This window comes from Zerene cesonia, unplaced genomic scaffold (genome assembly GCF_012273895.1).
Source record: "Zerene cesonia ecotype Mississippi unplaced genomic scaffold, Zerene_cesonia_1.1 Zces_u003, whole genome shotgun sequence".
NCBI lineage: Eukaryota > Metazoa > Arthropoda > Insecta > Lepidoptera > Pieridae > Zerene > Zerene cesonia.
Genome location: NW_024045133.1, coordinates 838,496 through 852,015, shown reverse-complemented (window position 1 = coordinate 852,015; position 13,520 = coordinate 838,496). Strand labels below are relative to the sequence as shown.

At 41.8% G+C, this 13,520-nt stretch overlaps 1 protein-coding gene across 1 annotated transcript in view; it reads right to left on the bottom strand.

Annotated features, from left to right (window-relative positions):
* The window catches only part of LOC119838483 (endoribonuclease Dcr-1), a 47,352-nt gene that overhangs the window by 7,009 nt on the left and 26,823 nt on the right, over positions 1–13,520 (bottom strand). The window contains exons 25-38 of the mRNA XM_038364432.1: positions 12,508–12,613; positions 11,577–11,688; positions 11,073–11,169; positions 9,736–9,821; positions 8,648–8,814; positions 7,511–8,329; positions 5,682–5,834; positions 4,664–4,801; positions 3,832–3,928; positions 3,060–3,231; positions 2,024–2,108; positions 1,211–1,298; positions 820–963; positions 20–149 (exon numbers count right to left, since the gene is read on the bottom strand). Coding sequence (XP_038220360.1) covers positions 20–149; positions 820–963; positions 1,211–1,298; positions 2,024–2,108; positions 3,060–3,231; positions 3,832–3,928; positions 4,664–4,801; positions 5,682–5,834; positions 7,511–8,329; positions 8,648–8,814; positions 9,736–9,821; positions 11,073–11,169; positions 11,577–11,688; positions 12,508–12,613 — 2,394 coding nt within the window. The remainder of the gene's footprint in view (positions 1–19; positions 150–819; positions 964–1,210; positions 1,299–2,023; positions 2,109–3,059; positions 3,232–3,831; positions 3,929–4,663; positions 4,802–5,681; positions 5,835–7,510; positions 8,330–8,647; positions 8,815–9,735; positions 9,822–11,072; positions 11,170–11,576; positions 11,689–12,507; positions 12,614–13,520) is intronic.

Here is a 13,520-nt window from a genome sequence, read left to right as displayed (position 1 = left end):
TCGGTGTGTAGGCACGCACTTGTGGAAGCCGTGGCGCGCGGCGAGCGTGGCGAATATGGTGTTGTTGACGAGCGCCGAGCGCAGGTCGGTGAGCGCGCCGGGCGAGTGGCGCCGCGCGTCCTCGTACAGGTGCCGCGTGATCAGGTAGTCTGGAAGGTGACGCGGCGCGTTATATATATACAAGCTGTACGCCCCGGCTCCGCCCGGGTAGTTGTTTATTGTAATTTTAAATTACAATAAACAACTATCCTATCTCTCAAGTTGGATCGAACTGCACATGGTGTGCGAATTTTATTATAATCGGTTAAGTGGTTTAGGAGTCCATTGAGGAGAAACATTGTGATACGAGATTTATATATATTAGTAGGATATACATATACAATAATAATAATAAAGCCACATATGTATTAAAATAACTTAGGATTTACATATATGTATATGGATATACATATATATCCTACTAATATTATAAATGCGAAAGTTTGTAAGGACATGTGTGTGTGTTTGTTGCTCTTTCACGCAAAAACTACTGAACCGATTGCAATGATGAATTTGGTACGTAGACAGCTGGACAACTGGAATAGCATATAGGCAACTTTTTATCCCGATATTTCTATGGGATACGGGTTTACGCGGGTGAAACCGCGGGGCGCAGCTAGTATATATTAGAGTTAGGTGACGCGTTATGAAATAGAGGCTCGTCAAAGCTTGCGTCACATTGTGTCTTATCGTTATATAAGGGGCCGTGGCAATCGCTTACCATCAAGTTAACCACCAGCTCATTTGCCCGCTGTGACGTAAAACAAAATGGCCGCTCACCCAAGATAGCGTCGCCGAGGAACTCCAGCCGCTGGTAGCAGTCGGTGAGGCGGTTCTTCTGGTGCGACGCGTGCGTCAGCGCCTGCAGCAGCAGCGACCTGTCCCGGAACCGGTACTGCAGCGTCCTCTCCAGCTCCTCGTAACCTGCGAACGGCACCCCGGATTGTTTCATCAATTGAACCGACTTGAAAAAAAAAAGGAGGACGCGAGCAACGCGTCAACATCTTCCTTCGCTACATCGGAACTTTTAATGGGTGGAGCGATTTTTATGTGTTTTTTTTTTAAGCTGTTCCCTGCCACGTGGTTCCCTTATACATTTGGTCTAGTTATGACAATTCTAAAGCGATTCGAGAAAAATAAATAAATCGATTAAACACAACTATAAAAATACCTGACAGCATTTGCTCCAGCTCCCCCTCTGGGTCGTCTATGTACCGGAGGAGGGGGGAGGGGGGCGCTTTCAGCTCACCGAATATTGGCTGTAATTAGAGAAAAATATAAATGTAATATATTTATTTATTTATAATACTTTATTGTACAAAACAGAAAGTAAAGTTTATACAACATAATGGCACAATGATATTTTGTACAAAAGGCGGCCTTATTGCTAGACAGCAATCTCTGCCAGGCAACCTGGTAGGAAAGGAAATGCAAGAGGTTTTAGGGTTAGTAGGTAGGTTAATATATTTATGATGATGATGATGAAATTTTAAGTTTCGTTAGTCGACTAGCTGCTGTCGCGCGGTCAAAACAAATTCAACTTTCATTGCTGATTCTATTGCGGGAGTCGAGCACGCTTCGGAACGAATTGGGTCAGCACGCACCCACAAGGTAACACACCCGCACAGAAAACCGGCGTGAAATAGTAGCGTGCTATTGTGTTTCGTGCGGTGAGTGGGGGAGCCAGAGGCCCATATCTCTATCTATATTTCCTGACCATTCCTTCTTTTCAGCCATCAATCCTTTCCTCCTCCCTTACTCATTAAAAGCGGGTAGCGCATTCGCAGGGGCACTGCCTCAGTCACATTCACGGGCGGTGGTGATCGCTCACAATCAGGTGCACCACCAGCTCAGTTGCCTATTGTGACATAAAAAGAAAAAATATCCCGTCGGGGGTAGAATTTGTTAGGTTTCTTTCTTAGTCACAAAAAAAAAATAGTTTTTTTTTATTTTCCTTAAAAACTCGGATAGTTAGTCCAGGCACCTGCAGCCAGCGGCCGCTAGCGTCGCGGCGCGGGCGCAGGCTGCCCACGCGGCGCGCGCGCCAGCCCCAGTCGTCGGGCGGCGGCGCGCCCGCCCCCGCGCCCGCGCCCGCCCCCGCGCCCGCGCCCGCGCCCGCCTCCTCCTCCGACGAGCTGTCCGACCCCGAGGCGCCGCCCCCCGCCGCCTTCTGCAAGTGCCGTGGTGTACGTGTGTTATATATATCTCATTTTTATGAATGAATGAATACTTTATTGTACACACCAAAAGGAAATATTACATAGTACAGACTCAAAATACAAATTGCACAATAGGCGACCTTATGGCTGCAGAGCCATCTCTTCCAGGTCAAAACAAAGAAACAATAAAGAGAAAGTGCATAGGTACGTGGTGTATACCATAGATATGTTTAATTAATATAGATAGGTGAAGCAGAAATGATATAATACATAAATATAGCAAATACATAGATATAATAAGATACAGTATTTGTCCCTTGTCCTCTACTAGGGTATGGGGCAGATGATATACACCTGTTTCACTGATCGATTTTCTTTATGAACAAGTAGGTGATTAGCCTTCTGTGTCCTGCCAGACCGAGACATTTTTTTTGTGCGTCCCCACCGGGAAACGAACCCAGAACCCCTCGGTTCTATGTTAACGCGTTAACTACTGTACCAAGTAGGCGGTCATATATATATGTATACATACGATGAAAGAGATTGAGCCTCACGACACAGGGGATCCTAATGTGGGGTTCAATGCAATATATACTATATAAAACTATACTATGTAAAACTTTTTTAAAAGAGGACACCACTCGGTGATACTCTGTGACGCAGATACGTCGCAGTACCGGTCTGGCAATAATGGAAATTTATATATTCTGAAATAATGGTAATTTTACATATGCAATAATGGAAACGTCCTACTCGGGTAAAAAAGTAGCCTATGAGCTGATCCAGGTTAACACGGTTCACCTTATTCCCACGTCTCCATTATTAAAACCCCACCTTCCTCCGCCCCTCCCCCTTACCTGTTCCACGGTGGCGCTCCTCTTCACGACGTAGGGGTGGTCGTCGGGCAGCGGCACCAGGTGGCGGGGCAGCACGCGGATCCCCAGCCAGGACATGAACAGCAGCGCCCCGCGCGGGCCGCACTCGAGCAGGTACGCCCCAATAAGGGCCTCCACGCAGTCCGCTATGGATTTGTCTGAAAAAAAAAAAAACAAAAAAAAACATTTTTTTTTTCTTTTCTGCTACAAACGGGCAACCAGAGCTGGCGGTTCACCTGATGGTAAGTGATCACCACTGTCAATGGACATTCGCAGAGATACTGCACTGATTTCTAGATTAAAGGAATAAGGAAAGGATTGACGACTAGAAAGAACGGACTGGGAAGGGTGAGGAAAAGGAAACGCCCTCACCGAACGAAACAAAGCAGCATGCTACTGTCTCACGCCGGTATCTTGTGGGAGTGTGGTACTTCCCCGGTGCGAGCTGCCACAATTTCGCAAAGTGCTCGACCATCCATCCAGTTCATACAGACCATCAAGTTCCAAGAGGTTTTGGTTATTGTGAAATATTCTCTACATATTTCCAATAATAATATTATTAATGAGTAAAAAAAGCATCCCTACTAATAAGTTAATAAGTCTGTCTGTCTGTCTCTCTTCACGCTTAAACTATTAACCCGTTTTAATTAAACTTTTTGCTTTCAGTTGCACTTAAGATTATTTGCACGGAAATCTTAGTGTCACGGAATCCGACTCGCACTTGACCGATTTTGTTATCTTCTTTTCAACATACATACCCGGTATACTGTGCTGCGTAATTAAGTTGTACGGAATGAAACATCCTGTATTGTCGACCGGCATTTTCACGCTCTTCTCCTTGGCCTCTTGATCATCCTGTATAATGGATTTATTAACGTTAATAAGTTTATATTTAATCCTTATTAATGGTAAAAAAAAAACCAACTAGATATATAATCCAATAATCTCATCAACTTTCTTTTTGTCCAAATTGTAGTTGAAGGAACCAAATGTCTAAGCATAATCAACCTTATTAATATAACTTTAAGGTGTACTTACGAAAAACATACGAATAGTAAAACATTGTAAGGGACCAAGGTCAATATTAAATATGTAATTAATCAATTGCACTAAAATAAATTCAATTTTGTTCGGATGAGTTAAAGTCGGACTTACAATGCATCAAAATTACAGTCCCGGGTACCTTGTATACTATGACACTATTAATCAAAATCACGTAAATATATTTCAGAAAAAGATGAGTATGTGAGTTAATGAATGAATGAACGAATAACTCGCACTAACAGCCAGATGCAAGGTCAACGGGGTCTTGTGGGCGGTAATCAGTTGTCGTCAATGCGTAAGTGAGTTATTGAGTGAATGATTGAATGATTGAACTATGTTTACTCCGGCGCTTAGACACTTGTTATAGATGCGTGAATGAGTGAGTAATTGATTAAACTATTGAGCGAATGGATGAGTGAATGGATGAGTGAATTGACGAGTGAATTGATGACTGAAATAGTGAGTAAATTAATAAGTGTGTCGATGAGAGAATGAATGTATGAACGAGTGAATGAATGAATGAATGAAAAAAAACGTATAACTCACACTGGCGCCCGGCTGCAGCGTGGGCGGCGGCTTGTGGCACGGCGGCAGCCAGTTGTCGTGCGGCTCGAACTTGGAGGCGATCATGCGCGCGCCGAGCCGCTTGTTGCGGCCCAGCCGGTACAGGTTCAGGTTCGATACCTGCGCGGGGCGACGTGCGCAACGTGTTACTGGGCAACGCTTAGCAAGAACCGTGAGCACTTTATTTCTTGCGTTCAAATCCTTCCTACTTATATTATAAATTCGAAAGTTTGTGTGTGTGTTTATTGCTCTTTCACGCAAAAACCACTGAACCGATTATAATGAAATTTGAATTTTGTTTGATTGAAATTTGATTTGATTTGAAATTTGGTACGTAGACAGCTGGACAACTGGAATAACATACCTATAGGCAATTTTTTATCCCGATATTCCTACGGGATACGGAGTTACGCGGGTGAAACCGCGGGGCGCAGCTAGTATTTAATAAATGAAAATTAAAAAAAATAACAGAAAAGAAACGATTCAATATAATGCAATTGAATATCATGAAACTAAAAATTAAATTCAACAAAGGCCGCGTTCCATCGATACAATATTGTAATCATTGCAATAATAATGTTTCGTATTGGTTGTGATGGTTCTTAATCATCTCAATAGATGGCGCGGGGTGACCCTTAGGCACGTGAAACCGAAAGAGTAGGAGATATTCGATTATTGTGGCGGGATCACGGGTGGCCGAGATGCTAGGCGTTGCAGAACATTAGGACTTATTAAAGGGCTTATGTTACGGGGTTGTACCTTTTTTTTACAGTGGGGAAATCTTGCATAGATACCCACGGCCCCCGGGGAACAGGTCGCGGGTTATGTCGGACTCCTACCGACTAAAAACCAGTGGGGTTTTAGTCGGTAGGAGTAGGAGTAGTGTGAGTAGTGTGAGTCGTAGTAGTGTGAGTGTGTGTGTAGACTCCGTCGAGCCACATAAGTGAAGGGGAGTAAGAGAGGGGAGGCCAGAACTCGTCCGTGACCCGCGGGCTCGTACCTGCTTGCTGCGCATGTGCGACAGCTTGCCCTCGTGCACGGCCGGGTGCGCGCAGTACAGGTAGGCGGTTATGGCGAACTTCAGAAAGCTGTCGCCGATCGTCTCCAGCCGCTCCAGGTTGATGCCGTCGTTCGCGTTCGACATCGTCAACGCCTGTTGATTTCATTATTTTTAGACATACGCACAGACAAACATATTTCACTCACGCCCAAGGACAGAACATACCAAGTAACAATAAGGACAAAACGCCGAACATTACAAAGAAAAAAAAACATAAACATACGACACGACAATTTAAGAAGAAAAGACAATATATGTTGGATTGCTGTTGTTGTTGTTGTGTTATGGCTGTGAAAAGATCCAGGATCAGGTTTATATGGCCTTTATCAGTTGACGCTGTTGTTTCTGCCATTACCCATACGGTACATAGTTAAATAAGAAAGAATATAAATAAAGACAAATATATCAAATTTAATGTAAGGCAATATAATAGATAAATATATAAAAGAGAGACGTGAAAGATTGATAAATAAGTTTCTACAAAAAAAAAAAATGCCATCATAGTAAATAATAGTGAGGAAAACGTATAATTTTTAAACAACTTTTGCCCGCGGCTTGACGTGCGTTAAATTCAGAGCAGTTTCTAGTAGTTATCAAACATATATAACTTCCTCTTGAATCAATCTATCTATTTAATAAAAAAACCCCATCAAATTCCGTTGTGTAGTTTTAACGATCTAAGCATGTGCATTATGTAGTACACATACATACAGACACAACGAACGACACAACGAACGAATTTACTTTACACTGTGTCTTTTCCCCACCCTTCCCGGTCCCTTCCTTCTTTCCAGTCGTCAATCCTTTCCTTATTCCTTAGCCCTTAGAAGCGGGCAGCGCATGCGCAGAGGCACTACCTCTGCTCTGTTCTGGGGCGGCGGTGATCGCTTACCATCAGGCGAACCACCAGCTCAGTTGACCGTTAAATAACATAAAAAAAAAACTAGAAATCCAGATAAATGCAGATATCTGATTTTATATTGCAATTTCGGAACAATTCAATAATGTGTAATTAATATGCTTGTTACCTTTTGCCCGGGTTGCCTGGAAGAGATCACTTCTAAGTGATAAGGCCAATAAAGCCCAAAAAATGTTTTTTTTTTTTCCTTTTTTTATCATGAATTTTTTTTAAGTTTCCTTATTAGTACAATTTTTGTTGAAGAGTAATAAATAAAAATGAAAAAAAAGTGATATTGTAGAATATAAACCAACTATTTCAATTGTACATTTTCACAAAAATGTATGTAAAAATACAATTTGAGCTTTAGAGATTAGAGAGATACATAGACATTGTAGTGTTTGTGAGTGAAAGAGAAGGAAGCATTATGTCGTCTCTAGCGCACGTGCGGCCGTCACACAGCTCAGTCGGCTGTGTGCGGTGCGAGTGAGAGGGCACGAGCGTCTAAGAGCCGATAATACGGAAAGATACACCACAGACATAATAAATCACGATTTAAATACGTCAACAAATCAATTTACCATTAAAAAAAGTTGAAAGGTGTCAAGGGACATCCGGATGTAACGAAGTTCCTTTCCTTTCTATAAGAGAGAGATAGAGAGAGAGAGCGAGAGAGAGAGAGAGGACGAGAGAGAGAGAGAGAGAGGACGAGAGAGAGAGAGAGAGAGAGAGAACGAGAGAGACAGAGAGAGAAACATGCGCACGCCGCACAGCTTACAATAGCTTACTATAGCAAAAAGTGTCGTAACAACATTTCGTGAGAATTTTTTCCTAACTTCGTTACAAAACTATATAAATAAAATTCGCTCACCTGCAATATAACACTAGGACTTGGCCCCGGGTGCCCCTCGAGGTTCGGTTGATAATCGAAATCGAACTCCTTGCAACTCTGACACGCACCGTCCATGTAATAAGGTCGAGATTCGCCCGCGTCGCGCCACTCGCTCGCGACCTTCGCGTATCTCTCCTTACTATCGAAGCCGACATTGACGATCTTCTCGTTGACGTAATCAGGCGCATCTATATCGATGTCCTTCATAGAGAAACAGTTGAGTTTCTTTATTTCCGCATCCGTTAGGGATCCCTTCAATTCGGCGAGCAGTTTCCGTTTGTTCCTCTCTATGGATTCGAGTGTTATCTGTCCGTTTTGTAATTGAACGCCATTTAAATATGGATGTAATTCAATTAATTTGTTTACGTGAACATTTATTATGGCTTTATTGTCTACGTGCATTAATCTATCTTTTACGGTGCTATCTGAATCTTTTATACCATCTGTAACTAAGTTATTATCTATATTGTCTTTAGATAGATCTTTTATAGAATCTATGTCTATACTTTTCATAGATGCTTTTTCTTTATTGTCTGTTGGATTTCCGAACGAAGCTTCTTCGATTATTAAATCTTTGTGAAGTGAAACTTCATCTTTTTTATGTTCGGAAACATATTTTACTTTAATTTCTTGTTTCTTATCAATAACGATTTTAACAATGTCGTTGTTTATTTGTTTATCTGTTTCTCTGACGTCTGGTAACAAATCAACAATGGGTTTATCTTTGGTTATTAAATGGCCGTTTTCAATTATCTCCCTCTCGTGTATTTCCACCGATTTTCTAAATTTCTCGATATGCTGAAAAAATAGTACAACTTCTTAAAGAAGGAATCAGAATTAACAGAAACAAACAGAGAAAGTCGTTTGTGAAATGTGACTTCTAGCAGCCAGCCCATGGGTTATATTAAAAGAAATTATAAACAGGTTTACAAATTTGTGAAATCAAGACATGAACTTATACTGTCATATCCCCCCCCCCCTCCTTATAAATCTATAAGGGCATCTTGTATTGTTGCTAAATACAGAGGGGAGCGGCGTTGTAATAACCACCAATTCATTCATCAAAGTGTGTGCGTGCGTGTGTTTATTAATCATATTCTCCCCCCCCCCACTCACCTCCGCGGGCGGCCTGCCCCCCCTGAGCAGGCGGCGACACTGGGCGAGGTCCCGCGCCGCGTCCGCCGCGTCCGGGCTGGGCGCCGGCGCGACGGGCCGCTTCCGTTCGACGTCCACCGCTTCCGCCTCGTGCGCGGTCTTGTACTCTATGCGCACGCCCATGGCCGCTGCCGTGGAGATGAGACAATATATTATGTAGTAGGTGGAAGTACGTATCTATTCTAGTATCATACAGCAGCTAGATCACTAAATAGTCCCTATAAATAAATAAATAAATAAATAAAAAAGAGTTTATTTTCTCACATCAGTTACATAAGATAAGTTTACACATTTTCAGTACATATAAATAAGTGTGAGACTGGTGCCTAAACTAGGTAATAAAAATTACCTGTATTTTAGGTCACTAGGCCCCCACTCCTCACTACGTTGGATCACATTTTGATTATATATTTTGTTGAGAGAAAAAAAAAACACTAGATATAAGAAAACTACAAAGAATATACCATTATTATACCACAGTTGTAACCACCAGGCCTGAGAGCAAGGCTATGTATGCTTAAATCTTTAAAACTACGCAACGGATTTTGATGGAGGTTTTTTTTTAATAGATAGAGTGATTCAAGAGGAAGGTTTATATGTATAATAACATCTATCAACACGTCTCCGAATTGACGGGTGCGAAGCCGCGGGCAAAAGCTAGTAGTTTATAAAGCCTATAGGATACATGTAGTGTTATGTCATCGTGGGCAATGGAGCTGGTGGGACGGCTGATGGTAAGCGCTACCACCGCACCTGGACATTTGGTGAGGCGTAAGCTCGATTGCAGACCTTACGCCTCTACACATGGATTGGCGACTTTAAATTGAAAATTAATTAAGAAAGGATTGACGAGAGGAATAGAGGAAAGAACTGGGACGGGTAAAGAAAAGGATATGGGCCTCCGGCTCGCCCACTCACCGAACGAAACACAGCAGAATGCTATCTCACGCCGGTCTGCTGTGAGGGTGTGGTACTTCCCCGGTGCGAGCTGGCCCAATTCGTGCCGAAGCGTGCTCAACTCCCACATACAACTAAAGAGAGAAACGTACCATTCGTGTTTTTACTGCTGCAGAATCCCTCCGAGTCGTCGTCACTGCCCTCGGTGTTGAGATCCGAGTCGTCCGTATCGAAATCACTGGAAATAAACGAAAATAAATAAAAAAATATCTATTCTATCTACATTTTTCATTCATAAAGCATCTAATGCTATACTATATGCATCTAAAACTAAAAATGTAAATTAAACAAAGGCCGCGTTCCATCGATACAATATTGTAATCATTGAAATAATGTTTCGTATTGGTTGTGATGGTTCTTAATCATCTCAATAGATGGCGCGGGGTGCCCCTTAGGCACATGAAACCGAAAGAGTAGAAGAAATTCGATTACTGTGGCAGGATCACGGGTGGCCGAGAGGCTAGGCGCTGCTACGGTGTGGCAAAAAGATTTTTTTTCTATTGTTACAAAATTTCTCAAAATGTATGTAATTAAAAAAAACTATAATGCTAACTAGTACAATTACATTCGTAGAAAATAAGGTTGTAGTTAAAACTGCAATAAAGGTTTTAAAATCCCTCCCATTTTTCGGTAAATTACAGTTAAATGATGATAAAGATTATAATTAGTTAATTGAATTAATTAAATACAATATTTAGAAATTAAAAACTTAAAGGATTTTAAACGCGATCTATTCATTATATTATTAACCCGTCGTTTCGAGCACTTCACAGCGAACGTGGTCACGGGGAGACTGAGATTTTATGTCTTGAAGGTCATACAAAAATTGTTGTTTGTGAACTACCTCCATCTATTTCGCAGTTGTTATGTATAGTATTTTTTTACATAAAATCAAACACAAGAAAATACTAAATACAATACCCCCCCCCTGCTTTTGCTCAAGGACACTCTTCCATGGAAATTCTATCTAATAAAATTCTCATAGATTTTTTTTTGTTTTTATTAAAACACTTCCATTAGCTTCACGTCTATGTTTGTATGTAACAGGCTCCGTTTAGACTCGACCTTGACCCACTTTAAACGGGACCCTATTTCTAAGACCTCGCTGTACGTCTGTCACCAGGCTCTTTCTGTATGTGATAAACAGTTGAAATTTTCAGAGATAGCGTATATATTTTGGGGGCAACAGACAAATCACAATATCACACTACTACAATAAATGTGTAAGTTTGTTTGTTCGGATGTCCGTCCATCAATCGCGCTGAAACAACGGAACGGATTTTGATGAGATTTCCTATACAGCCAGGTTATGAGCTGACTCGGGTGATAGGATACTTTCTATCCCGATTAAATGCTCCCTTTGGATAAAATGGGAGTCTCGATATCCGGGCGGAGCCTGGACGAGCGTCTAGTAGTGATACAGACTCACCTGGACATGTAGGAGCAATCGCTGTCCGCCATGGAAAACGTCCGTCCCGCGTTGAACGCCTTCGGCTTCTGTATCGGCTCCGACCAATTCACGCCACCTGCCGGTCAATTACCATTAACTAATTTCTGACTAGCTTTTCGACCCGGCCTCGCCCATGGTACATACTCGTATATTGCCGTCTCATTGTAAATTGTCGCTCAGTGTGTGTGATACACACACACACTTATAGACACAGATAAGATAGAAATAAATAAAAAAAAAATAACAGAGCAGAACAATTTTACCCTTAAGCATATGAAACCGAAAGAGTAGAAGAGATTCGAACACTGTGGTGGGATCACGGGTGGCCGAGAGGCTAGGCGTTGCTACGGTTTGGCAGGAAATGCGGGTTCGAATCCCGCCCCGTGGTCGAATTTTTTCTATTCTTACATTTTAAATTCCCAATTTCACCACAGACTAAAAAAACTGTCACAGATAAAAAAACCACGCAGACACGTAGCTCACCGGTAGCGGACGTGCACAGGGTGACGTTGTGGGGCAGCGGCTCGCTGAACTCGTCGGGCGTGGGCGGGATGGAGGACGCCATGTCGTTACTCCATGTGCCTATCTCGAAGCCCTGCAAGTGACGCGACGCAAGGGACTTTGAGCGTTATTGCTATGACATAAGGTGTTGAGTTCATTGACGAATTATACAGTTTATTTTTTTTTATATTAAACTAGCGGTCCGCCCCGGCTTCGCCCGTGGTACATATATAGCCTATAGACTTCCTCAATAAATGGGCTATCTAACACTGAAAGAATTTGAGAAATTTTGAAAGAATAGAAAAAATTCGATCACGAGGCAGGATTCGAACCTGCGTTTCTTGCCTTTTTTCTATTCTATCAAAATTTCTCATTTATAAAGCATTTCAACGCTATAAAATTAAAAATTAAATTTAACAAAGGCCGCGTTTCATCGATACAATATTGTAATCATTGAAATAATGTTTCGTATTGGTTGTGATGGTTCTTAATCATCTCAATAGATGGCGCGGGGTGCCCCTTAGGCACATGAAACCGAAAGAGTAGAAGAAATTCGATAACTGTGGCGGGATCACGGGTGGCCGAGAGGCTAGGCGTTGCTACGGTGTGGCAAAAAGACGCGGGTTTGCATCCCGCTTCGTGATCGATTTTTTTCTATTCTTTCCAAACTTCTCACACGATTACAAACTTACAAACAAGCTATTCCAAGAGAAACAATTAACTTTGGACGTTAACAACATTCGTTAACTTCGGACGTTAACAAACAACGTTAACAACAGAAATTTCAGTGGTGAACTAGAAACAATCGAGTTCCACAAACTCCGCCTAACTTTTCTTAGGATAATAAGAAGGCTACAGGCTTTATATGTACCACGAGCGAACCCGGGGCGGAACGCTAGTAAAGAATACTCACACTCTCGGCGTCTTCCTTCTCCTGCAGTATATCGTTAATCGTCTTCTCCCTCACTTCTTCCGGCTCTGCTTCACTCTTCTCGGTTGTCACCCGTTCTTCCATCACTCTGATAGTGACCGTAAAGTCATTGAGATAAAGTGCTTATTGCAATGAATGTTTAAAACAACACCGATTGGGCATTTTTCGTTATTTTTTTTGTATTATATACTAGCTTTTGCCTGCGGCTTCGCATGCGTCAATTCAGAGTAGTCTAATAGATGTTTTATACATATAAACCTTCCTCTTTAACCACTGTATTTACTAAAAAAAAACTCCATCAAAATCGGTTGTGCAGTTTGAAAGATTTAAGCATACACAGGGACGTAGGGACAGACAGAAAAAGCGACTTTGTTTTATACTATGTAATGATGTACACACATGTAGGCATACGGGTGAAGAAGTGGCGAAAAGATATTATTTTATAAATCTATAGTAACATAACAAAGCTGAAGAGTTTGTTTGTTTGAACGCACTTATCTCAGGAACTACTGATCCGACTTGAAAAATTCTTTCAGTGTTAGATAGCCCATTTATTGAGGAAGGCTATAGGATATATGTACCACGGGCGAAGCCGGGGCGGACCGCTAGTAATAACATAATATGAATTTCAGACCCAAGACTAAAAGACAAGGTAGCTCGTAACCTAGGCCTGCAACCCTTCCTGATATCAAATATGGCAAGTACTGACTGTACTAATTTCCGCCCGCGACTTCGTCCGCGTAGAAGTCAGTTTGGGCTAACGCTAACCCGATTCCGCTAACTCCGATGATATATAGCCTAAAGCCTTCCTCAATAAATTGGCTATCTAACACTCAAAGAGTTTTTCAAATCGGATCAACAGTTCCTGAGATTAGCGCGTTCAACTAAACCAAACAATACACAACAGCTTTATAATATAAAATATATACCTAGTCTTGCCATAAATATTGTAATAAAGAAAAAAGAAAATTGTTAACTGCAAATAACATTTATTA